At 40.9% G+C, this 27,355-nt stretch overlaps 1 protein-coding gene across 4 annotated transcripts in view; it reads left to right on the top strand.

The window, feature by feature from the left end:
• The window catches only part of GMDS (GDP-mannose 4,6-dehydratase), a 274,695-nt gene that overhangs the window by 190,272 nt on the left and 57,068 nt on the right, over positions 1-27,355 (top strand). For 2 of the 4 annotated variants that reach the window (XM_053397029.1, XM_053397028.1), the window contains 2 exons: positions 7,830-7,948; positions 18,879-18,975. The exons of 1 other annotated variant lie outside the window; for it this stretch is intronic. In XM_053397029.1, coding sequence (XP_053253004.1) covers positions 7,830-7,948; positions 18,879-18,975 — 216 coding nt within the window. The remainder of the gene's footprint in view (positions 1-7,829; positions 7,949-18,878; positions 18,976-27,355) is intronic. One more of the 4 variants, XM_053397030.1, reaches the window with a different exon arrangement.

Genomic DNA, 27,355 nt, shown 5'->3' with positions numbered 1-27,355 from the left:
AAGCACTATTTCTGGGTTAGCGGAGTCTGCAACCTGAAGCGTATGTAACCTGAGGTACCACTGTAGCTTGGTTCCGCCCCCCTAACATTGATCCTGCCCCACCCAAAATAAATCCTGGTTTCGCCCACGTGTGTGTGTGTCATGCACACATAAGAGAAATGTGCAGAATTTGTATGACTAGAATAATCCTATGTAAGGTTTTCCTTCACTTCCTTCAGTAACAATATAGAGAGCAAGCTATTTCTGAAGGGTGTTGGCCTGCATGAATATTCACTTGACACCCAACATCAAAACATTTGAACTGCCAAACTTCCTGTCATGCCGGCACAATATCCATGGCATAGCATCCTCTTCTGTGCTGTTACTCTAGCCTAGGTCAACAATGAGTACTCACCCTCACTTCAACCCGCTGCTAGTTATTTGTTTAAAAAGCAAGGCTTAGGATCTCGTCATAAGCTCAGAAATATTCCATGCCACCATCATTAGAGGGATTTTATTATTTGTAAAGAAAATGCTGACAGCCCCTGTACAGTGGTACCTCGGGTTACATACGCTTCAGGTTACATACAATTCAGGTTACAGACTCCGTTAACCCAGAAATAGTGCTTCAGGTTAAGAACTTTGCTTCAGGATGGGAACAGAAATCGTGCTCTGCCAGCGCGGCAGCAGCAGGACTGCAAGAAGATCAAACCTATCCATTCTTAAGGAAACCAGCCCTGAGTGCTCACTGGAAGGACAGATTGTGAAGCTGAGGCTCCAATACTTTGGCCACCTCAAGAGAAGAGAAGACTCCCTGGAGAAGACCCTGATGTTGGGAAAGATGGAGGGCACAAGGAGAAGGGGGCGACAGAGGACGAGATGGTTGGACAGTGTTGTCGAAGCTACCAACATGAGTTTGACCAAGCTGTGGGAGGCAGTGGAAGACAGGAGTGCCTGGCGTGCTCTGGTCCATGGGGTCACAAAGAGTCGGACATGACTAAACAACTAAACAACAACCATTCATGATGAAAAGTTATTTGAGGAATGAGAAAGCTTTTTTCTGAAAAAGGAGCTGAAATCCATTTCTGAGGTCTCTGTGGGTTGTATCCCATTGAAATTAATGGATGGGATTCATCTGATGAGTTCCATCTGTGGTTAAGTCTTACACAAGGACTTCTACTTGCACAATTGGGCTTTTACCCCATCCCCTCCCACCATGTGCCCCCTGAAATTGGCTTGGGTGGGTTGGGAGAACCGCCAGAACAGCATGCGGGGGGAGGGAGAAAGGAGGAAATCAGTCTGTCTGGGAAGCTGAAAGGCTTGCGCAAATGGATTGTTCATCATGGCACAATGTTGAATTTCACCCAGTGGACCCAAGTTAATCATGCCCCTTGTTTTAAATGGGTCTACTCTTGAGTATGGCTAATGTGGGACTGTGATTTTTATGGTGATGTTATTTTGAATATGTTGGAGTGGCAAATACTACACTATCAACCTATCTGCTTTTGAAACCTAGGGAGTAATTTAAAAAGAACAGTTTTAAATTATCATGTTTAGTTCTCTCACTGAGAAGCAGGCCCATAGGAATTTATGAGACACACCAGGAGTATATGTTTTTAATCTTCAATATCATTAAGTGTTACGTACAGTATTCTGTGGATTGATCCTGCTTTAAATTACTAAAAACCTGCTTTAAATGTTAATGGTGACAACCATCTTGATCTTTCCCTAGATGGGGTTCTGTTTTGATCTAGCATATCTATACATTTTTTTTTATTTTCTCCCATGTGGCTTTTGTCCTGCTTCTTGAGCAATCTTCTGAGTTTGTGTTATATCTGCCTTGAATCAGGACTCCTGCAGACAAGGTCCTTCTGCTCTGTCAACAAATTCTGAGCAGGAAAGTAGACAAAAGTTAATGCTGACAGCTTTCTTTCTTTCTCTCTCTGTCTCTCTACTTTCAGGAATATTTCATAGTGTGTTCAAAAATGGCCCCAGAAAATATTATCATTAATATGCTTCTCTAATAAATCCTTGGAAGGAATTAACATCCTTTTTCTCTAGTAATCTGACTAGCAACTGTCTCTACTTCTCTGTTATTGAAAACAAAAAGTGGCTGCATATTTTTCTGTCTAGGTTGAACCACCCTTTGCTTGCTCCTCTTGCATCCAGCAACTACAACATCCACCTGACCACTTTTACAGTGGTACCTCGGGTTACAGACGCTTCAGGTTACAGACTCCGCTAACCCAGAAATAGTACCTCGGGTTAAGAACTTTGCTTCAGGATGAGAACAGAAATTGTGCTCCGGCGGTGTGGCAGCAGCAGGAGGCCCCATTAGCTAAAGTGGTGCTTCAGGTTAAGAACAGTTTCAGGTTAAGTACGGACCTCCGGAATGAATTAAGTACTTAACCTGAGGTACCACTGTAATTATACAGAATGTTAAGTGCAGGTCAAAGTATTCTGAAAGTACGCAGGCATGCTACTATCAGAGCTTTTTTCGGCTGGAACTTGCCAGAACTCAGTTCCAGCACCTCTCAGGTGGGCGCCAACAAGGGAGGCATTCATGGTGAGTTCCAGCACCTTTTTTTCTAGAAAAATAGCCCTGGCTAGTATGTATTCTTGCGTTGCAGTCAGTATCACTTTTAGCATTGCCGGGAGCCCCTAGAGGAAAACTAAATTGATTCACATAAGAAAAACAAATGTGGTTATGGATTTTGCTCAGCCCTTCATACAAGAGAACTCCTGGGAAGACGACAGACTTGGAACTAACCCAGAAATTCAAGCCATTAACAAAACAATTTAATTATGAAATCATGATGATATTTATACCCCAGTTGATTTCTTCATTGAGTTTTATCTTCACAAATTTGCGTTGCCAGCATCTGGTAATGAGAGGTGATAAGAAAAAGTACTTTTTGTTAGAATTGACATCTAAGTAAACGTCTGCCACCCTATATGAATCATTCTGCTGAGAAATTGAAGAAAACTTTGTCTCTTCCTTCACCTCCGCAAAAAAATGTTCAAATATGTGACCTCGCGATGGTTAAAAGATAGCCAAAGTCAGGCAGTGATTTTATCGCAGATTGAGGCCTAGCCGTGTCACGGGTCAGGGAGTTCAGCATGTGAACAGGAAGGTGAGAACTGCTGAACTTTTACCTCAGTTGTGCAGCCCCATCAGAGAATAAATGGACCAAATCATTGTACAGCTGTATAAAGAGGTGAACGGCTGAATACCTATTGCACAGAGGCCTTTGTTTTCTGCACATGATCTGGCATCATGATAGGATGCACTAGGCTGCAGCTTTGTAGCAATTACTAAGCCATTATCACACAAGAACACAGGATCGTTTATCTTCTAATTCAGAATGTCACCTGTTCTTCATTTGCAAGTCAATAACCGTTAATTATGCTCAGTGGAACTTTAAACAAAGATTTTCCCCTCTGTTAAAATCAGTAAGCCATTTAGTAAGGGCAAAATAAATCTAGAATTGCAGTATTTTATTATTTTGCTTGTTTTTATCCTGAAGCCAGTACAATAAAACCCTAGAAATTGGTACATCAGGAACTTTATATACTTTGTGGTGGGAGAGAACCAGTTCCTGGGATTTTGACTGTTATGAAAGCGTCCAGTACAGATTTCTGTTTGACTGCATAATATTTATTGATGAGATATTTATTGAATGATTAAACAGCTTGAGCAATTGGTATATCCTATCCACCTACCCTTTATTGAGTCTCTTTGACATAGTCTCTAGAACAAGAGACTATTTTTGTTAAACAGTTGTTGGTTTTTTTGCAGAAGAAAAAAGTACAAGCGTACCCACATCTTACAGTAGTGTTTGCTAAAAACAAATGATTTCTCAAAAAAAGTTTCTAATCTTCTAATAATTATTTCACATGTTTTCACAATGTAGGATGTTTATTTAAAAAAAATGAGTACAGCAAAGCAAACAGAAACCTGTATGTATTTTTAATTAAATAACTCTACTTAAAAGATACTTTAAAGAAGCAGAAAAAGGTGCTTTAAAGAAACAGCAAAAACGAAGCAGAATTATGTAGTGTTGTGAGCACCATACAAATAATATAAGGTATTTGTCATGTTGCAATCTTGTACCCATGGACATACACTAATGTCCCTTGGAAATTTCATTTTGCAGAATTGCGAACAACTTATAGTGGTACCTCGGGTTAAGAACTTAATTCGTTCTGGAGGTCTATTCTTAACCTGAAACTGTTCTTAACCTGAGGTACCACTTTAGCTAATGGGGCCTCCCGCCGCGTGATTTCTGTTCTCATCCTGAAGTAAAGTTCTTAACCCGAGGTACTATTTCTGGGTTAGTGGAGTTTGTAACCTGAGGTACCACTGTAGGTTTTTTTAATGAATTTTGTAGAATTAAAGATGTGAATGATATAAAAGGTTGTCATTCATCTGAACCTTAAACACAATATCTGAAGTCCAATGAGATCCCATGAGCACACCTTTTCTGTTTTCTTTTACAAGCAGAAAAATACTCTGTGCGTGCAATGCTGAATCCCTGTGCACATGCAAAATAATACTCTGCATAGAAGGGATTGAAGAAAATAGAGAGCTACTGTGTGCCATAGGTTTTGCATTTGAAATCTAAATTGATTTGTATTAATGGGACATAATTTTGAAGCAGTTTCGTAGAATTGGAATCCTGGTCTCTACCCTTTCATCCAGGAACTGCTCTGCTGTCAGCACATATGACAGAAATGGATGAAATGGAAAGGAATGGTTACACATTGACAATGCAATCTGTCGTAGGTTTGGTTTAGACTGTATGTTTAGATACTAAAGATTAACCTTCTGATTTAAAACATTCAATAGCAGTGCTGCCAAACTGCACAAAGCAACTGAATAGCGACTAGATAAAAGTTCTGCTTCTGATCATGCTCTAAATTTATAAAATTGCACTAAGATCTTTTGATTCACTGAAATTAATCTTCATCGTTGCATTTCAGAAATGAAACAAAATGTCTTATGGCTTTGTTGGCAATAACGACATACATCCATTTCCATAGCAGCCGGGATTTTTGCAGCAATGTGTTAGAAGGTCTGGTCTTAGAAACATCACTACATCTGAAATTGATCAGTCTACTAATTCTCACAGTGCACAGTAGGCTGATCAAGAAAGCTGGCATAGTCCAATGGATACAGTGTCTTTCATTTTGACCTTATTCACCCTTGTGTGCCTCTAAGAAGCAAAAGATCTGTATGTAGGTCATGAATTTTGATTTCCTGAGTTTAAAAGACATCATAAGAGTTAGGACACACCTTCAATGAAGGATTTAATCAGGTAGTTAGACTGGAATGCCTGGAGGTGGGGTTTTTTCTTTTTGTTTTTTAAGAAACTCTTTTTTGACTCCCCAAAGGCTGATGTATCACAACTGAGAAAGCAGAATAGAAATAACGAGGTATCTTTCATAAGTTTTCTCAACAATTTCTTGAGCCTCATTTGTTTCATTCCGCAACTATTCCAGGTACAGAACTGTAGCATACTAGTGAAACTTTTGGCTACATGTTTTAGCTGTAAAAAAAAACCATCATGCAAGCACACTACTTCTGTGAGAATGCTTTAATTCTCTATGTATTGCTGACAGGGGTGGGGGAAATCTGAACTTTTCAGGTGCTATTTACTAAAAGAAACTGAGCTGTCCCAGAGCTTATATTAATCTGATTTGCAGAGTATCCCCTGGCATCTGGGGAGCTAGTAAAGTTGTTTTCTTTAAATGTGATGTGAAGAGGTCAATGCAAATAGCATTGTGGATTACCCTACGAGATAGCAATCCCTTCAAACCATATGGGGAGAGTTTGAATTATGGTGTTTGCATGCAGATTATTTATTAAACAAGGGTTGAGCCTTACAGGTAGCTCCCTGTTTCTTTCACTAAGGGATTAGAGTATTTCAGTCATTTTGGATTGACTTACAGTGGTAAGTTTTTCTCCAGATATCATTTCAGGGTAGCAGTGTGGTCTAGCTGATTGAGTACTAGGCTGGGAGTCAGAAACCCCAAGTTCTGTTCTTGGCTTAGCTGCTGACCCTGTGCAAGATGTTGAAGACATTTGTTGCTCCTGATTTCTTTTGCTTGCCTTTCATCTGCCACAGCTATTTAGCCCTGAAAGCTCTGCACAGCCACCAGACTCAGTTATGCAACTTTGCCACCTATTAAAATCAGTGAAAGAGGATATGTGTTCGCAACTCATTCCAAAACTCTGTTTATTTAGAAGAAGAAAATTTCCGTGTTTATTTGCATTTTGCCTTTTACGAAAACGTCCTCACGATTTTGTTTTCTTTTTGTTCAGCTAGCTATGTTAATAATGCAGGTCAAATAACTACACCTTAAGCAGCTAAATTTACATGTGTACATTTTTTAACTTCACATAAGTTTCAGACATGTATTTGGCCAGAGAAAATGTAGTTTTCTGCAGACAACAAATAATCAAATAAGGCATATGCCCAGTGCTTCATTTTCTTCATTTATTCCAGTTGTGGAATCTGGATTTTGCAAAAACAAGGGTGTCACATGACTTTAATAAAAAAATTGACTTTTTGCCAGTGTAATTTACTGAGTGAAGGTTCTTGTAAGCTCTCAAAATGTGTCAAGATTACAGACTACCACCTCCTGGAAAATATCTGAAATACAGGTTGAACTGAGTTATGGGCTGCAATCTCAGTTATAACCTAATATCTAGGTTATAACTGAGTTATAACCTGAGCAAAAAATGTGCCTTCAAATAGAATCCCCTCATCCCTGTGATGTCCAGTGGCTGGTTTAAATTGATCCTAAGGTGTTAAGAGGAATGGTAGCCAACCAACTAATAAATATGCTGGGAGGTGAGGCCATTTGGCAGGACAAAAGAAGTGTGCTGGGGTGAAGAATTTCTGCTGTCCAGCAGTGAGAAACTTCACACCCATCTATTCTGGTTTCTAAGATCTTTAGGAGGCATTTTCTCAGTCCATTTGTCCATGGGCAAATGGTGGCTTTGTCCCAGGGACATTCCTGCCTGTTTCACTCATGACTTGGGCATTTTTGCCCAAGGAGGGATGACACTGTTGGGAACCTGTATTCCTGAATGCTTGTATATACGTTTGAACAACATTTGGGTGTTCAAAAAAAGAGAGATAAGAACAGCTTTATACAGCTGCTCATTTTAACCCTGACATTTTCAGAGGAATTAAATAAGGAGGGGTTAAAAAGGCATTCCAGTAATGGGAGATGTAAAGTCATGCAGTGGGATGGGGCAAGGTTTTTATAAAGTGTACTGAGATCCTCTGATGGGGCACTTCTGGTGGCTCCACATACCCCTGAGGTTCAGCTGGCCTTCGCTATGAACCAAGCCTTTACTGTGGCCGGCCCTACCTGTGGAACTCCCTAACACTAGAACTTTGGTGGGAACCATTCCTCCCTTTAAGATGTCTTCTAACAATTGTACTGTTTTGACAAATTTCCTGTTTTGACAAATCAGTATTTATGGAGGTTTGATTGGTGTTTTTAATGATGTTTTCTGGATACTTTCATTTATTTTATTGTCATAAGCTGTATACTCCCTTGATTCTTGTGATCATTTGGGGGGGGTTATAAATACATAAATCAATAAATTATCTTCCATAGAGCAGTGAGAAGTTATAACCAATTAGGCTATATTATATTATTTCTTCCTCTAATGTAATGAAAATAATTTGCCGCAGTGGTACTGCTTTTCCTTGAAGTGCTGTTCTGCTAACTGAAAATGCGTTGGGTTGTTTTAAGCGGTAATACAATATAATGCGCCAAACGGGAGAGCAGTAACAGATGAACTAAATTAGGATGTACTTATCTTTCTTCAGGCTATGTGGCTAATGCTGCAAATGGATGAGCCAGAGGACTTTGTAATAGCTACTGGGGAGGTCCACAGTGTCCGCGAATTTGTGGAGAAGGCATTCCAGCACATTGGGAAAACAATTGTGTAAGTAGGAACACACAACGCAATAATTTTGGTTGACCATTTCTCGCTCACATCCTTTTATTTGGCTATTTGTACCTCTGTGATGTAGTAGTTCTGTTCATTTACCGTGCTCTCGCTTATTATGTCCTAAACCCTTTCAGTGTTATCCTTTTCCCCCATTCAGTCTAATTTGAAGATATGTTGACAACTCATATCCAGAACAAAAAAAAAGAATTCTCTCTGTTCTATCTGAACCTAAAATCGTGCAATCAAGCACTAAAAAAATTGTTTGGTTTTCACTTGATGGTGGAGGGGAAGGTGACAATATTCAAATGTCCACATTAAGAATCTCCATTCCAAGCCAAAGAACAAAACAAAACTCTCATGGCAGGTCTCTTTAAAGACAGAAGTTTTGCATTCATTAGATGAATCTGGTCCCTGGTCTCCCATATATGATTAATCCCAAACATTAAAATCCAGCCTAACAAAGGGAGTCTTGTGTACATCCCGGAAAGGCTCAGGTTTTGACTAAGGCAAGGGAGTTTTCACAGTTGTGGGACAACAACCAAGTGTGCCATTCTCATATTTGGTATTACAATTTTGTGCACAGAGACTGAAATCTAGAGCGGGTTTTCCCAAACTTGGGTTTCCAGCTGCTTTTGGATTACAGTCCCCATCATCCCTGACCACTGGTCCTGCTAGCTAGCTGTAGTCCAACAACAGCTACATACTGTATTGTTGTAGCAGTAGGTGGATGGATGACTCAAGAAAGAGAATCAATTTTCCTCATTTGCTCTGAACCTGCTGTCAATTTTGGGGTTTGCTTTTCACAGAATCCAAATGGCAAGTAAATTTCCATTCCAAAAGCAAATGGGCACTGGAGCAGGAACTAAGGCAACGACTTCTGGAGATGAGCAATTGAACAAGCACTTGCAGAGCTCACGAGGGAGTTGTGAACTTGGCAAAGGTCCAGAGCAGACAAAGAGACTTATATTCTCACTGCCAAGCATCCCTGCCAGCACCTCTGAGTCATGTGCTGGGTCATTGTTTGCAACTGGATCTTCTCCCTCTTCCTTTCCTCCCAAGTATAATCCTGGTGATAGAACCTTATGATTGGTACTCTTGCAGAGTGTGTGGGCTTCTTATTAGGATGCTATGGGGAGGGTTTATCAGGTGAGGGAGACAGGCTAGGCATCCATGATATGAGGCATTTCAGTCTGCCTTGGGACTACTGTAGGTTTCTCTAGGTCAGGGTCAGCAAACTTTTTCAGGAGGGGGCCGGTCCACTGTCCCTCAGATCTTGGGGGGGGGCGGACTATATTGTTTGGGGGGGATGAATTAATTCCTATGCCCCACAAATAATCCAGAGATGCATTTTAAATAAAAGCACACATTCTACTCATGTAAAAACGCACTGATTCCCAGACCATCCGCAGGCCAGATTTAAAAGGCGATTGGGCCGGATCCAGTCCCCGGGCCTTAGTTTGCCTACGCATGCTCTAGGTTTCTCTGGGTATAGGAGTTCTCAGCAGACTTTGGGGAGATCAGAAGCACTTGCTTCTGTTTGTATTATTTGTTTACTTACTTACTTGCATATTTCTGTTAAAAAAATAAAACCAAGATGATTGTAGGACAGGCTGGGTTGCTGGTGCCCCTCCTCTGACAAAAGACTCTTTGATCCAGCAAAAGCAACCACAGTACCAAAGGAGACCCCTTTTTTTTTCACCACTTCACTATCAGAGCACACACAGAGACAGATGGAACTGTATGCTGTTGGCAAGAATGGTGGGATATGGGTCAGGTGTTAAGCTCTGTATATGCTGTATAATGAACATAGAGCCCAAATATGTTGTTCAACTCCAACTCCATCAGCCCAGTTATCATGGCCAGGAGACACTGATGATGGGAGTTGTAGTCCCATGACATCCAAAGGCATTCCTGGTGCATATGAATGTCAATGTTATGTACATAATATGAGTATTGCATGGGACAATGAATGAGTTGTGTGTGTATAAATAGAGTGTGAGAGAAAGGGAAAGGGGAATGGACATGGAGAAAGTACACACACAAAATGCCCTTACCCCTATCTGTTCTCCATCACTGGTTTGAAACTTCTGAGACCATGTGCCGCTTTAATTTCATTGTATTAATTTGCAAAACTACCCCTAGCGTTGGCATTTAATCCACATCAAAATCAGCAGTGTATCTACTATGTCAAAGGTAACAATGTTTCATTGTGTTGGTCTGGAACAATGAGGAAAAGGAAATTTTGACAAGTGAAATGTAAGCAATTTTGTCTGTGAGACTTTCATCTTTGAAATCTAGTTCATTTTTTTTCTTTTAACACGGTTACTGCCAAGGAAAACTCTGGAATGATGAGACTCCTCAGAGTGATTCTAATTCAGTTCCTTGCGCTGACAAGAAGACCTTTCAGCTACAAATATTTCCCCCCGTAACTATTACACCTTTTCTCCCCCCTTTCTATCTTCCTTTTGCCTATTACTAATTAAGTAATACGATGGGGAAACACTTCCCTCGTCTCATTTGAACTCCAACAGGATAAACCAAACAAGCAAACACTTGTCTTGACTAATTTTCTGTCATTAATCTTATTAAATCAGAGCAGCATTGTAAGGATAGCCTCAAACCACTACGGCACTCAAAAGTTCTTAGCAGACTGCTGTCTGTGAATAAAGGTGGAGGGGACCCTATATAAGCAGTGGAAAGATTTATGAGGTTTTCCCTCATATAATTCTACATATAGATCTGCAGCAAAAGTATTTGTTGCTTGAAGGGCTGAGATTAACATAAAAAAGCAATGAACAGTCACATTAATCTCCATTTTTGCTATCCTTGCCTGAAATGGTCATGATTTGCCTGTTCTTCAGAGTATTTGCATTTCTTCTGTGTAAGCTGCTTTGGGTATTTTGGGGGGAAAGCAGCCTAGAAATGTTTTAAAGGAGTAAAGGGTTCTGAAAAGTCTCACAAGCAAAGAGCTGTTTTTCAGGATGTGCAAGGGAGCAATCCTAAAGGTACAAGAAGCTGGCGGAAAGCAAGCAGGCATAAATTAAGCCAGATCCAAACCCCATTCAGCAGTGAGACTGGTTGCTGCTGCTCTGATCACGGTGGAGGAAAAGCGAGCCTTTAAAATAGTGTTCTGTGCCAGGTTACTAGGTCGCATGACCAGACTGAATGGTCTTAGGATCTAGCCTAAGTCTCCCCTCTCTGGTCCCATTCCCTCCACACATCCAAACGCTTTTTGGAGGTTTAATACCAGCCTGAACTAAGCTGAGATGAGCAACTTAGGCTGGCGTATCTTTGGCTGAGCCAGGTTTGGGGGCTTAATCATAGAACTGCAGAGTTGGAAGGGATCCTGAGAATCATCTAGTTTAACTCCTTGCAATTCACGGATATGCAGCTGTCCCATACGGGGATCAAACTTGCAACCTTGACATTATCAGTGCCATGCCCTAACCAACTGAGCTCTGGCGTAACCAGAGGATGTAGTGTCCTCATGTTGACCAACATGTCCTAACCTGCAACCTCACCCTGTTCAAGACAACTGTTGTTTTTTAAACAATCATAAGATTCGTTGTTGTGATGATGACTGCTTCAAACAACAGATAAATGTTTTTGAAGGCTTCTCTAATTATGGAAACTCTGCAATTAAGTTATTCCATAGAGGAGATTACGCTGCCAAACCTTGCCTTACGACAGAATAGAGAATGAACAGTAATAAACTATAACCCATGCAACTATAAATTTATATAGCTATAAATCTGCACCAAGAAAGTGAAATCATAGCTGTCAACCGTCCCTTATTTGGCAGGAAATTCCCTTATCCCAGTTCCATGTCCCGCTGCTGTCCCTTATTGATGATGTCCCTTAAATTTCCTGGGTTTCAAAGGAAACAGCTCCTCTCCCTATCTCCCTACCGGCCAGGGAGGAGGGAGGCTCCAACTGTGTTGCTTGGCTGCCTTGCTCACCCAATAAGGAGTCTAAGAACAACTGGGGGGTGGAGCTTGCATTCCTTGTGCCGATCAAATCGGCCGCGTTGCCTGGGGACTCGCCTCTGCTCAGCGCTTCCCAGCAGAGAGGTGACAGTGGTTTTCCTTGCTGCATCTCCTTTGCCGGGTTGTTGCGCTGTGGGAACCACCACTTGAGGCTTCGTTTGGCTGCTGGCTGGGCTTTCTGCCTTTGGCTTGGAGGGGCTCAGAAGTTGAACATTCCTGTGCTCGGAATTAGATAGATACATCATTGATGGCCCACTCACCCTTGCCAGGGAAAATGTGTGTCTGGAGCAGGAGCACAGGGTGGGGGGAAAGGAAAGGAGCTGATTGAGTACAATGGCGGGCGGCGATCTCGTGGGAGGGGGGGCTTTTGGATTTGTTTTGGAGGCTCCTTCGATTGACTGTTATGGGAGAAAGGAAAGGAGCTGGTTGACTAAAATCCCTTATTTTGGCTGCTGATCCCTTATTTTCGAGGCTGCTGGTCCCTTATTTTCAAATCTGTAAGTTGACAGCTATGAGTGGAATCAGTATTGGAATCAGACCTGGAAGAACCAGGTCCACTTAGCAATGAAGCTTCCTGGGCCAGTCACTATTTCTCCGCATAACCTTTCTTACAAGATGTTGTCAGAAGAAGAGGACGAGTGGGTGACCATGTACGCTGCTCTGACATATCAACTGCATCCCACACAGAGCCTATCCAGAAGGGTACTGTGACCCATAGTATCAAAAGGTCAAGCAGCAGGCAGTCCAGACAACATTCCACAACCCCTAAGAAAGACTCTGGCTGGATATAGTGCCATCAGTGACAATACGGCACATTGACTGGCATTGCCGTTTACCAGCCAGAGCACAGATTCCCAAGAAGTTAAAAATAATAAATAACTTCAATATATTTTGGCTGTGTTCCCCACACGGTTCAGGTGTGCGGTTTCTTTATGTAATGAAAACGATGGGAGGGAGAGCACAGGCATGCTGGCAAGCCCCTTCTCCTCCAGTGCAGAACCTTCCCCTTGTTTACGGGCCTCCATGAGTTGAAGGATGAACTTGTTCCGCATGGCCTATTTGTGGAGGCTGGCATGTTGTAAACAAATGGAAGGTGATGCACCCAAGCAGCAAGGCTTGCCAGTGCTGCTCCGCTCTTCCCTCACATGACCTTCATCATGAGAAGAGACTCAGCACCTGGATAGGACTGGAGAGTAATCCTTATCAGATTGAAATCAAAGGCAAAACTTCATTTGACTTAACATGCATGGCTCGCACAGGGATATTCCTTGTCGTTGCTACTGTCATTTCCCTTTTATAGGAGGTCATTTGCAGCTGGTAAACACATTGTTATAAGAGCTACGTATCACGCTTTTCAGATTTGGGGGTTTAATAACTTTTCCCCTGTGGTTTTTTTTCTTTATACTTTATCTTTTAGTAAGTATTAAGCAAGTAGAAATTCTATCTGAACATCAGATGAATGTGATTACCGTACCATATTTATTTCGTGTCTAAACTTTGCCCCATGATCAGTTTTCTTATTGCATCTGTTGATTATGCACAAAACTAAAATGCAACACGATGATGGGAAATCTCTCTCTTTTTTTTTAAACATGCAGTAGTCATGCATGCATGTTGACCTGCAATCTGGTCATTGTCTTCTGATGTGTTTAAAGGTAAAGGTAAAGGTACCCCTGCCCGTACGGGCCAGTCTTGCCAGACTCTGGGGTTGTGCGCCCATCTCACTTAAGAGGCCAGGGGCCAGCGCTGTCCGGAGACACTTCCGGGTCACGTGGCCAGCGTGACATCGCTGCTCTGGCGAGCCAGAGCCGCACACGGAAACGCCGTTTACCTTCCCGCTGGTAAGCGGTCCCTATTTATCTACTTGCACCCGAGGGTGCTTTCGAACTGCTAGGTTGGCAGGCGCTGGGACTGAGCAACGGGAGCGCACCCCGCCGCGGGGATTCGAAAGTGTTTATCCTGTGGTTAATAGCAGTTGAGCTAAGCTGAAGTGTTAGCATGCACTCAAGATTGGGCTTTCATTTTTGTCATTTGCAGAACAATTAAGCATCTTTGAACATTAACAAGGAAGGAAGTATGCCATTAAAGGGGAGCTTATTTTCAAAATCATGACCTTCATTCTGGTGATAAAAAGGGCCCATGCGGAACTTTGTGGCATACAATAATATTCTGTTATGCATGCACTAAACTCCAGTGAAGTGGCTAATCTGGCTGACAATTGGTGACAAACTCACTAGCCTGAAAAATTACTTCCTATTCAAACTATGCATCCTTATACTTGTGGCAGACATTTCTTTATTTCAAAGTGTTTTGTTTACAAATATTTATTGCATTGCTTTCCCACTGGCATGAGTACTGCACACAGTATTTTGAAGTGTATCATATAGTATAGTTACTTTATAGTAATTTGGGAAACATGTTGAGCTGCTGAATAATTATAATCTCTTACTATTCATCTACTTCTGCTTCATTGACTATGCAAAAACCTTTGACTGTGTCGACCATAGCAAACTATGGCAAGTTCTTAAAGAAATGGGAGTGCCTGATCACCTCATCTGTCTCCTGAGAAATCTCTATGTGGGACAAGAAGCTACAGTTAGAACTGGATATCAAACGATTGGTTCAAAATTGAGAAAGGAGTACAACAAGGCTGTATATTGCCTCCTTGCCTATTTAACGTATGCAGAATTCATCATGCAAAAGGCTGGGCTGAATGAATCCCAATTAAGATGAATGAATCCCAATTAAGATGAATTAAGATTGCCGGAAGAAATATCAACAACCTCAGATATGCAGATGACACAACCTTGATGGTAGAAAGTGAGGAGGAATTAAAAAACCTTTTAATGAGGGTGAAAGAGGAGAGCACAAAATATGGTCTGAAGCTCCACATCAAAAAAACGAAGGTCATGGCCACTGGTCCCATCACTTCCTGTCAAATAGAAGGGGAAGAAATAGAGGCAGTGAGAGATTTTACTTTCTTGGGCTCCATGATCACTGCAGATGGTGACAGCAGTCACAAAATTAAAAGATGCCTGCTTCTTGGGAGAAAAGCAATGACAAACCTAGACAGCATCTTAAAAAGCAGAGACATCATCTTGCTGACAGAGGTCCATATAGTTAAAGCTATGGTTTTCCCAGTAGTGATGTATGGAAGTGAGATCTGGACCATAAAGAAGGCTGATCGCCTAAGAATTGATGCTTTTGAATTATGGTGCTGGAGGAGACTCTTGAGAGTCCCATGGACTGCAAGAAGATCAAACCTATCCATTCTTAAGGAAATCAGCCCTGAGTGCTCACTGGAAGGACAGATTGTGAAGCTGAGGCTCCAATACTTTGGCCACCTCAAGAGAAGAGAAGACTCCCTGGAAAAGACCCTGATGTTGGGAAAGATGGAGGGCACAAGGAGAAGGGGGCGACAGAGGACGAGATGGTTGGACAGTGTTGTCAAAGCTACCAACATGAGTTTGACCAAGCTGCGGGAGGCAGTGGAAGACAGGAGTGCCTGGTGTGCTCTGGTCCATGGGGTCACAAAGAGTCGGACACGACTAAACAACTAAACAACAACCATTCATGATGAAAAGTTATTTGAGGAATGAGAAAGCTTTTTTCTGAAAAAGGAGCTGAAATCCATTTCTGAGGTCTCTGTGGGTTGTATCCCATTGAAATTAATGGATGGGATTCATCTGATGAGTTCCATCTGTGGTTAAGTCTTACACAAGGACTTCTACTTGCACAGTTGGGCTTTTACCCCATCCCCTCCCACCATGTGCCCCCTGAAATTGGCTTGGGTGGGTTGGGAGAACCCCCAGAACAGCATGCGGGGGGAGGGAGAAAGGAGGAAATCAGTCTGTCTGGGAAGCTGAAAGGCTTGCGCAAATGGATTGTTCATCATGGCACAATGTTGAATTTCACCCAGTGGACCCAAGTTAATCATGCCCCTTGTTTTAAATGGGTCTACTCTTGAGTATGGCTAATGTTGGACTGTGATTTTTATGGTGATATTATTTTGAATATGTTGGAGTGGCAAATACTACACTATCAACCTATCTGCTTTTGAAACCTAGGGAGTAATTTTAAAAGAACAGTTTTAAATTATCATGTTTAGTTCTCTCACTGAGAAGCGGGCCCATAGGAATTTATGAGACACACCAGGAGTATATGTTTTTAATCTTCAATATCATTAAGTGTTACGTACAGTATTCTGTGGATTGATCCTGCTTTAAATTACTAAAAACCTGCTTTAAATGTTAATGGTGACAACCATCTTGATCTTTCCCTAGATGGGGTTCTGTTTTGATCTAGCATGTCTATACATTTTTTTTTTATTTTCTCCCATGTGGCTTTTGTCCTGCTTCTTGAGCAATCTTCTGAGTTTGTGTTATATCTGCCTTGAATCAGGACTCCTGCAGACAAGGTCCTTCTGCTCTGTCAACAAATTCTGAGCAGGAAAGTAGACAAAAGTTAATGCTGACAGCTTTCTTTCTCTCTCTGTCTCTCTACTTTCAGGAATATTTCATAGTGTGTTCAAAAATGGCTGCAGAAAATATTATCATTAATATGCTTCTCTAATAAATCCTTGGAAGGAATTAACATCCTTTTTCTCTAGTAATCTGACTAGCAACTGTCTCTACTTCTCTGTTATTGAAAACAAAAAGTGGCTGCATATTTTTCTGTCTAGGTTGAACCACCCTTTGCTTGCTCCTCTTGCATCCAGCAACTACAACATCCACCTGACCACTTTTACACTTTTACAGTGGTACCTTGGGTTACAGACGCTTCAGGTTACAGACTCCGCTAACCCAGAAATAGTACCTCGGGTTAAGAACTTTGCTTCAGGATGAGAACAGAAATTGTGCTCCGGCGGTGTGGCAGCAGCAGGAGGCCCCATTAGCTAAAGTGGTGCTTCAGGTTAAGAACAGTTTCAGGTTAAGAACGGACCTCCGGAACGAATTAAGTTCATAACCAGAGGTACCACTGTATTGTGGTGATGGTGAATAGTGAGGCTCTAGAAAACTCAAAGCATGAGGTCAACCACTTCCAGAGAAATAAAAAGGCAGTTCTGGTCCTTTTACAGCTGCAAAGGGTTTCCTTACTTCCTTCTTCCAGAATTGACAAATAACTACCAGGAAACTACCATCTAATGGGGAAAATCCATGGCATGCTATGAGTGTACAGGATTTCTGTACAGCTGTACACTGTCTTGCCTTGCATACTGGGGTGGGATTGGATCATTCCCTAATCTCCATTTTCTGAAGATTATTGGAATGTTTATAGTTTTGCAACAACGAATTATGTGAACGTACAGTATAGTAAACATTTGATCGCACATTGTTTTCAAAATATTCTGAAAGCTGAGTCCGTCCATCCCCACAACCTCAAACACAGATAATGATCTTCTGCAGGCAAGCAAAATTCGCTCTTGCTTCCCATGCCAATGTCCTAGCTATGGGCCTGCCTGGCATATGGTTGAGGGTGGGACTGTTTGATGTTCCAATAAGTGCTCTGTGAGACCAAATATGCTTAGGGCCCTCTGAGCTTAAGCCTGGGAGAGAGAGGGGATTTCAGCCTTATGCAAACATATGCACACCATTTGCTCATTCTGTTTGTAATTCACCCCATGAGCATGAGGTCTACTCACCTCTTTTGTTCCATTTCAGTATTTAAGACAGGCTGTAACTCGGAGTGATTCCGTGAACAGACCATATGCTGGTCCACTTCACAGAGTCAAATTTTCCCTCTTGCAAAGCCCAGCATGTGGCTTTTAGGAAGGATTCTATGAAGTCTTACGTTAAAGTAATAGTGTGAAAAACAAAGGAGACCACACTTAAAAGTCCGAAAGCTTGTTTTAAAATAGTTCAACAAATTATCATGAAAGCAACGTAGAAACCAACTGAAGAACATAATTAGATAAACAAGTTTTTAGTCTGATGTTGAAATTGATTGTAGAAGTGTTTGATCTGAGCACATTTCAAGGCAAATTGGAGATTGCTTGTAGCTCTGTCATCGTTAGACCTGGGAAAACGAATGTACAAAGATGTTAAGTATCATCTTTATAGACTATGTATCAAATGATAAATGAATATATTTTTGTATTTTGTTGTCTCCTTTATATCTCTAGCCTATGTTACACATCTGTTTTTGTAAACATCTAATTTCTAACTACTCGGGCGTAAATTCCACTGCTTATCAGTGTTAGTCTGTAGCAGTAAAAACTGTATTTTTGTAGCATCTTAAAGAGTAACATATTTATTGTGGCAAAAGATTCATGATCTAGTGCATGGGTAGGCAAACTAAGGCCCAGGGCCCGGATCTAGCCCAAGTGCCTTCTAAATCCGGTACCGCGGATGGTCTGGGAATCAGCGTGTTTTTACATGAGTAGAATGTGTCCTTTTATTTAAAATGCATCTCTGGGTTATTTGTGGGGCCTTCCTGGTGTTTTTACATGAGTAGAATGTGTGCTTTTATTTAAAATGCATCTCTGGGTTATTTGTGGGGCATAGGAATTGGTTCATTATTTTTTTCCAAATAAAGTCCAGTCCCTCACAAGGTCTGAGGGACAGTGGACCGGTCCCTGCTGAAAAAGTTTACTGACGCCTCATCTGGTGCTTCTTCAGGTACAGAATCCTGTTATTTGTGTCCTTATATAGATCTACTAGCAAAATATAGTACATGATGCACCTAACAAAGTGGTGTCCAATGCTAAAAGCTTATTCTGCATCTCATGCATAGTATCAGAGCACAAAACAAGTGGACCTTAAAAGCCATTGTGCTTCCGCTCTGGTCAAACCTCTGCCTCTGCTCCTGTGGCCTGAAGTGTACATTGCCCTGGAGAGAGACATAACACCAGCCTTGTCTAAGAATCTGTGCACCAAATGCTGCTGTGACCAGACTGGTAAAGACATTATGGGGTGATGAAATGTTTGTCATCTTTGCAGGTGGGAAGGCAAGAATGAGAACGAAGTAGGTCGATGCAAAGAAACTGGCAAGATCCATGTGACCGTTAATCACAAATACTACAGGCCAACTGAAGTGGTAAGCAAAGTGATTCTTTCAGCTTTACAGAGGAATGTAAAACAAATTCAGTCACCAAATTGCTTCATTTGGGCAGCTGTTTGCAAGAGGGTTCTAACTGCAACTACTCCGTTTGCTTTCAAACAGGTAGCCATATATTTCTTTTAATTACCCTGTCTATGCAAAACAGGGATAAAACTCAGAAACCAGAATTACTGGACATTTCATGCTCTATTTAATCCAGTTTTGAATTAGCAAAGAAGATGTGGACAGTTTCTTTCTTCCAGATTGTTGCTGGAGCATAAATGCTTGAGACAGAAGTAATTGAAGGGTGCAATTTATTACATATTTTCCATTTGTATTTTCAAGTCTTATATCTATCTATTCATGTGTTAAAAGTTTAAATTTATATGCTTATTTTCTGCAGTATATTCCAGCAAATAAATACATGGGAAAACCAGAAAGGAGAGGGAGAGAGGGTATTCAAAAAATAATAATTAAAAAAATCAGTCTAGAATATAAGACCATAGAATTTTATTTTATATATTTATGTTCATCTACCTGCTGTTTGTGACTGTGTTAATGGAAAGTCACTGAAAAGTCATAATTAAGACATTTCCTTTCATGTGCTGGAAATAAATTCTCTTAATTAGGCCAGAATGCTTCTAATATATCCTTGTGAATTTGGAAGCAGTTTAAAAACTGTCAGTTATTGAGAAGAACACAATTATTTATATGGCTCTGCCACAAAGAAAGGAAAATACATATTTGGCACTAGTAATCCTGATTCATTGTACTTCCATTGAAGTCAATCAAACACTAATCAATCAGTTCCATCTGCTTATGTTGATGGATGATGGTATGGAGGTTTCCATAGCCACCAATGTGCATATTAACCTTTTACAGTGTTCCATTCTAAATATTCATCATTCATTCAGCCAGATAATATGACCATTTATACTGGTGGTCACTGAATCAGCCTCCTTAGTTTGCTGTGGTAGATCATGGTACTGGAAAACAGTACAGACTTGGCATTTTAGACAGTGATAATTTCATACGTACTAGTACAGCATGCATAAACCTATGACTCAGAGCTGTTCTAAGAATTTATAGACCACTTTCCCATCATATTGCTTTCCTTGGCATTTAGAATTAGGTTTTCAGCCTTACTGAGCCAAACTCTGCACAGTACCTACGCGCAGTTTCTGAAAAGCCAGCCTTTTTTGCTGGTTAGAAAAATAGCCAGGTTTCGGTTTAAAGGTTTATCTAAAACTCTTCAAGCTTTTCAGGGGGTGTGGGAATAAACCATTGTGAATGTGTTAATAGGAAACTGCTAAAGTTGGAGCAGTGCTATCCAGCACATGTATTGCAGGAGCATATCTTTAAATATAGATACTGATATTAATATTCCTGAGCCACTGCAATGATAAGGGTAGCCTGTCACTCAAACCCAGAGTAATGAGTAATGCTTTAAAATATTGATCCACATACCAATCGAAAGATAAACTGAAATTCTCAGTGGTTAGTTGTCAAAGTAGCTAAGAATATTTCCCAATATCTTCAAGGCAAGCATTTTCCAGAAGCACCTGTTTCTGGCCTACACATATAGGGTCTTGGTTCTGAAAATAATATGTCTTTGCATTTCTGTGAAGAGTAGGGTTCTGTTAAAAGTATATTTTCAATTAAATTTCTGTGAGATTTGCCATGTTTCCTGCTTAGCTGTCTACCTCTGTTTCATTACCCTTCATTGAAATGCTTGTCTTTTTTAAAGAGGTCATTTAGAACTGAATAGGCAGTTTAAAACCTGAGAGCATTTTCATATTAAATGTTCTGTCTCTGAATAGTAAGGATTTTCCCTGCACAAAGGACCAGTTATTCATATTGACTTTCAGATTGCCCCGTTTTTGTTGTCTATGTCCCAGTTCCCTTTCCCTGCTGCTTACAATCTTTCACTCCAAATAAAGTTGTAGCCCTAGAATCTCGCATATTCTCAGAGGCTTTTCTCACAAGAGAACAATATTCTACTGCTTGGAAGAAATTGTATTTCATTTTGTCCTCACTTAACTTTAAAAATAAGTCAGAAACTGGATATTATTGAGGGAATGGATAGTGCCATTACATGGTTTGGTGACTAAATGTCACTGGACTTAGGGTGCATCTAGGTGGAGTCTGATCTTTTCTCATGAAACAGAAGATCTATGTTTAGCTTATTGGTTGCATCTTTTAAGGTTTTTATAATGTGGGAAAAGTTTTGTAGTGGAAGTCCCACACTGAAACAAATGCATCTCCAAAAATATATTGAGATGTTGGATACTGGAACTGAGTTAACTGAGTACCTTTAAGCTTTGTTTCCCTCATCCTTTGCACCATCTTTCAAAAGTGGCATCCTGTGAGGGTGGTGTGGCGTTTGCCTCCTAGGTGGGTCATAAGGAAAGGGTTAAAATGAGTGTGATGTGATTGGCCAGTGGGAATGCAAGGGAGGAGTAAAAGTTATAGAGTGGGAGGTTTGGGAGTTGAAGAAGGAAGAGGGAGGATTAGATGTGGGTTGGTAGAGTTGTACTGTGAGAGAGTGAGAGGAATTATTAGGTGGAGTCAGATAGATAGTTGGGAATAATCAGTTTGAAGTTGTTAGGAACTAAGATTAAGAAACTGCCAAGAAAAATTAACTGTAACCGTAAGCTTGTTGCTGCATTTAAAAATAAACTTGATTATTTGTTAATGTTAACAACTGACTGGACTCCGTGTGAGATACGGGGTGGTGGCAGCGGAAAAAGCAATCGCAGTGGTGGCACAGGGTCAATAGACCGTCAAACGTCCAGGGGCCCTGTGTGATCGCCACAGGTGGCAATGAGAGAAACTTTTCAGTGATGGCCCCTTGGCTGTGGCACGCTCTCGCCAAACACCCAAATAACTCTCCTGGTTATTTGAAACTTGATGTGGCTTGATTTCCGGGCTATTTTTGGTGTTCATCTTTTAGTTGGGTGGGGAAGTATATTTTCCTTGTTACTGGTGGCTGGTAGGTGAACCCTTTTAGTACTATGTGTGTTTTTATTGCTTTAACTATTTTATGGTATCGTTGCATTCTTAACTCGTCAATCTCTTTTTAAAATCCTTCAGTAATAAGTGATGACTAAACTGAAATAATTATAATAATATTTGTAACTGTTGAATCTAGCTATACAGTGGTACCTCGGGTTAAATACTTAATTCATTCCGGAGGTCCGTTCTTCACCTGAAACTGTTCTTAACCTGAGGTACCACTCTAGCTAATGGGGCCTCCTACTGCTGCCGCGCTGCCGGAGCACGATTTCTGTTCTCATCCTGAAGCAAAGTTCTTAACCCGAGGTAATATTTCTGGGTTAGCGGAGTCTGTAACCTGAAGCGTATGTAACCCGAGGTACCACTGTATATTCATATATCTACAATGAGTGTGGGGCAGCTTCTGTTGATTAAATAATAAGATTTTGGTTTGTGTCCTTCAGCATTTTATCTAATCACTTTATCCAGAATTGTAGATCTTCCTTTTTGATATTGTATAAATACTTGATGTGGAATAAAGACGGAAGCAGAAAATGGAGAGGGAGGGGATAAGCATTGTGAAAAAGAGAAGAGCATGTGGGTTGGGGGGGTGGAAGGTGAGTGTTTTACAAAAAGAGAAAGCAGGATGGGCAGCTAATTCCTAACTCGGGGGCTTTGTGTGCATGGAAGTTACCTTTCATATTTGTTCCCTGCTAGCCTCATGCTTCCTCTAAACTCTCCCCAGCTCTTTCCTCCGGCTCAGACCACAGATTACATCATAGCATAGGGAAAGTATGACTCAATGGAGGAAAGAAATCATGATGTTCAGACATTCTGTTTAAAAGACTGTTTGCATACAGAATTACCAGAGGTGGTCAAGTTGTTAAGAGCAGGGCTGTAAATACACAGTGATTACGCAGAATGTTAGATTCAGAAGGCAGGCTACTGAGTATATCGGTTTTCACTCTTGAAAACAGCAGCTTTCCTTATGGCTGCACATATTTGTTTGAGAGTGTGTAAGCAGCCAGAGGAATTGCTGAATAAGGGCTTCGAGTCGTCATCATCTGAAGCCCACCACCAAGAAAGCTTAGGCTGGTGGCAGATGACCAGGACAGCACAATTTCTGTAGGCACAGCCCACTGTGCAATTCCCTTGCTAAGGTGGTCAGACTAGCCCAGGCATAGGCCAACTCACCATCCAGATGTTTTGGGACTACAATTCCCATCATCCCTGACCACTGGTCCTGTTAGCTAGGAATGATGGGAGTTGTAGTCCCAAGACATCTGGAGGGCCGAGTTTGCCTATGCTTGGACTAGCCCCATCTTTTTATATCATATTTTGCCTTGAGGGCAGGAAGGCAATTAATGAATTAATAATAACACCAGCAATAATAGTTCAGTGTCATATTCTCTCCACTGCTCTCTAGTAGGAGAAGAATAAGTTACAAAAAAGTAAGAAAATTCTAATTTGCATAATTTAAATAGGCCACAGAAGTCAGCATTTCTAGTTGCATCTTTTCACCTTAATATGGAATGTTATTTTGTGTACAAGGCCCATCCAACCCGGCCTGTAAAATGGTATTTGAAATGAGAAATCCGCCATCAGGTTTTCTATTTTCAACATTTGTTAGTTGTCTGAGGTTGCAATTCTAACCCCATTTACCGGGGAGTAAGCCGTACTTCATCCAGGCTAGCTTCTGAATAGACATGGTTAAAAATTTACAGTAAAGATCAAAAACACATCTCCAGATGTGTGTCAAGACATCATGTTTCTGATGAGTCCTGAGCTTCACTCCTGACATGCCTCTCAGACTTCTCAGATTTTTCTTTCAGTCAGGTAGTCATCATACTAAATCAATACCTCATAACGGCTTAACCACTTAAAACTAGTCCTGTTGTGTCCACTATTAAGGGAATGGTTTCATTCTTAAAGCATGTGTGCATTTGGTATTTGCTTTGTCTAACCCCCCAAAATGTGGTGTTCACTTGCCTAAAAAGAAGAAAAAAGTGTGTGTTTTTAGGACCCACCTTGTTTTTTTGGGTTGTAAGTTGCTTTATATCATTTTTGATATTGTTTTTTAATGCTGTTACTCACCCTGGGACATTACAGTGAAGGGCAGGGAATAATAAATAAATGTTCATTTTCTTATATTGCTTCCCTCCACATCTCACTCCTCCTTCCTTTTATATGGAAAGGACATGTTGTCGGAATGTTTGTGACAGTTCAATAACTCTTTTCCCCATCCTAAAATTATATTTTTTAATCTTTCTTGGCTTATATCACATGCCTAGTCCAATATCCATTTCCTTCATTTTCTATATGCCAATTTGTTTATATGTTAGTAAGTTTTACACACACACACACACACACACACACACACACACACACACCTCTCTTCTTTATAGCTTTCATTAATCTCTATATCCCTACTTTACCACACTTGGCCTCAGTTGCCCTTTTACTTCTTCATACGACACCGGAATAAGCTTTGCGTTTTTACCCTCTTTGAGGGGGGGGGGATGATTTTTAATACTCAGCTCTATGTTTCCCAGACTTCACAAGATTCCAATAAAAAACTCCTCAGGGCGTATCATATTCCTCCAAAGTCGGCTCTGCTCAAGTCCAAAGCATTTGTGGCAGTTCGTACTCTGAAGAGTTATGACTCTTCAAAATATAATGAAACTGATCACAAAATCCCAGTTCTTTTCTCCCACTTCCGCACCCCCACCCTTTTCCATACATATCCCATTTCCTGCATTTACATTCCAAATGGGCCGTGAGTCTGAACATAGTTCAAACAGCTGAACAAGAAATATCCATCTTAGTTGTTTAAAGGTCCATATTCCTATCACTGTGTCTGTATGCAACCCATAGTGTCAGGGCGGATCTGTACATTGCACTACAGGAAGAAAAACCCTTAACGGTTGTTGTTCCATGACTAACAGCCTTTGTCTTATGATAAAACCTTCTTACCTATAGAGGAAGATCCTTATGCACTTTCTTTTCCCAAACCGGAGGTTTATGTCAACATCTGAAAATCACTACTTTAGTAAATTATTACTTTTTATTGTCTTTCTCGAGTGAATCACTGTGTCAGCCAAAATATTTATATCATTACTTACTTTAGACTCAACAGTAAGCTTCCGCCAGAGTTACCATCTTGCCAATCTAAAAGGGATCTGGGGTTGTTTTTGTTTTTTCCCAAGCTCGGCATAATCATAGGGTTGCCGTATCCCAGCCCACCCAACCCACAGGTCGCCTAATTTGCATATTATGCCATTTGTTTGCTGATTTTGCAAACCAAGCTACGAGTTGGGAAATGGCTCTGCATTTTTCAGCTGCTTTTCTACTCCAAACCGCCTCATTCGGAAGTTGCTTAACAAACAGATAGCTTGGCTTTTTGTGCATGTTACATGGGAAAGTTAGTACAGTGTGCATTTAACCCACAAAGGCTAAATTGTTTGCTTGTGCACACATGCATCTAAAGTGTTGTCATAAGTCTGTATTGTTCTCTCATCCAAAAGAAGCTAAACTGTGTAGCACTATCTTATGGCTCCTAACTGCTCAGGAAAGTGGAGAGTTGTGTGTGTGTGTGTGTGACCTTCCCTTGTTACTGAAAGACCTGACTTCTGTCGCAATATTTCCTCCTTCATGTACAGAAGCATCTACTGAGGTGCTCCATAACTTTCCCCTTACATCATTTTTACTTTTCTGACTCAGCCCAGTGATATCCAGTCCTGAGAATCCTGGGAGATGCCAAACATTGGAATCATCCTGTGCTGCCCTGTTCAGTTTAACCAGTTGTTGCCCTTTGTTTCATCCTACTTCACCTCCACATTTTTCCAGCCACTCGCACTGCTGACCTTGCCTCCTGCCCCCGCCTCTTCTTGCCCCCGCTGCTGTCATTCTTGAGCTTTTAAAACCAGCCATGTGTCATCTGTGAACTCCACGTCTTCATTGATCTTCCTGAGAACATCAGCTTGTCCCTCTAAATCTGCTATCTGATCCTTTCCAACTGACAGCTCTCGGCCTCAAAAAGGTATACCCTTACTTCCTCGGATTTAAGTGAAAGCCACCTTATCCTCTAAATGTGGCATCTCGCTGGCCGTGCAGTTGTTACCTTTTCCTTTATATCAAGGAAGCTGGCTAGAGCAGGTAGCTATTAACTCCTTTAAACAATCTGGAAACGGAAGAGGTAGAGGATGACATGTCTATTTACAACGAAATAGCGAGAGAGGCTCTGACAAATGCCCAGCACAGCCTTTTGTTTTCATTGCTTATTCCGGGGGCCAGTTAACAGCCAACACAACAGGGCCTTGGCTAGGAGACATTACCCAGACCTGGGCCTTCCCCTTACACTTAATGACAGCTAAGAAGTGCAGCGGATGTTGTTAAAGTGGGCAAGAAAAAAAACCACCCATCTTGTATATAATGAAATAAATATAGCCATAGTTCTAGATATTTTTCTATATAGTTAGGGTACTTGAAGCAGCGGCTATCATCGGGCATATGGGTGGGGCTAAAACCCTTACCAGTTCTGAATTTTTGGTTCAGCCCTGATGAAAAGGACAAGTGTTTTAATAATCCAAAAGCCACAGGAGGATAACACGTTTTAGTATGGGCCACTAGAGTGTCAAATAAATAAGGACCACTATGTTGCCCACTATTCTGTCACGTTTTAATTGGTCCTAATACAAGTTTTACTCAACTGTAACGTTTGAATTTGTTCTAATGGACTAACCCAGCTACCTAATTTTTTTGGCATGCTTTAAAATGGAAATGATTTGCCTATTTGTTCAAAGTAATGACTGGCTAGGGATTTCTTGTTCATTGGGGATTTGTGAATGGTTTGTTTAATTTGCTTGCATTAATTGATTTTGTTGCTTTGGGCCAAATGGGGGCTGATACAGAGAAGAAGACTTTTCAAGATACCGGCTTCACTTCTGCAGCTCCACTGCCAAACCCTTTTTATTTTATTTTATTTTAGTCTTATTTGTGAAAAATTCTATTCTGCCAGTGTTAAGAGAAAAAACCATGGTGGTGAACCATGATCATCTCAAAACCATTCTTTTAATTAATAGTGGTGTTCAAATAGGTTTTACTCAGAGTAGCCCCACTGAAATCAACTTAGTTATGTTCATTAATTTTAGTGGGGTATACTTGGAATACAGCTTAGTTGAATACCACCCTGTCATTATAAATCACAACACCAATAGAATCAGTATTTTCCCAATTGTATATTAAACAATCTTCAGTTGAATGCACAGAATAAAAGTTATAGTCATTCCCCCGCCCCCAGGTTGTCTCTCAAAAACATATTTTCTACACATCCCCCTCACATGAATACTTCTTTTAGCCATATAGACATTCTCTTTTGATTGGA

The sequence above is a fragment of the Podarcis raffonei genome, chromosome 7, assembly GCF_027172205.1.
Source record: "Podarcis raffonei isolate rPodRaf1 chromosome 7, rPodRaf1.pri, whole genome shotgun sequence".
In the NCBI taxonomy this organism is placed as follows: Eukaryota; Metazoa; Chordata; class Lepidosauria; order Squamata; family Lacertidae; genus Podarcis; species Podarcis raffonei.
The sequence above is the reverse complement of the archived record's forward strand: the minus strand, read 5'-3'. Positions and strand labels throughout refer to the sequence as shown.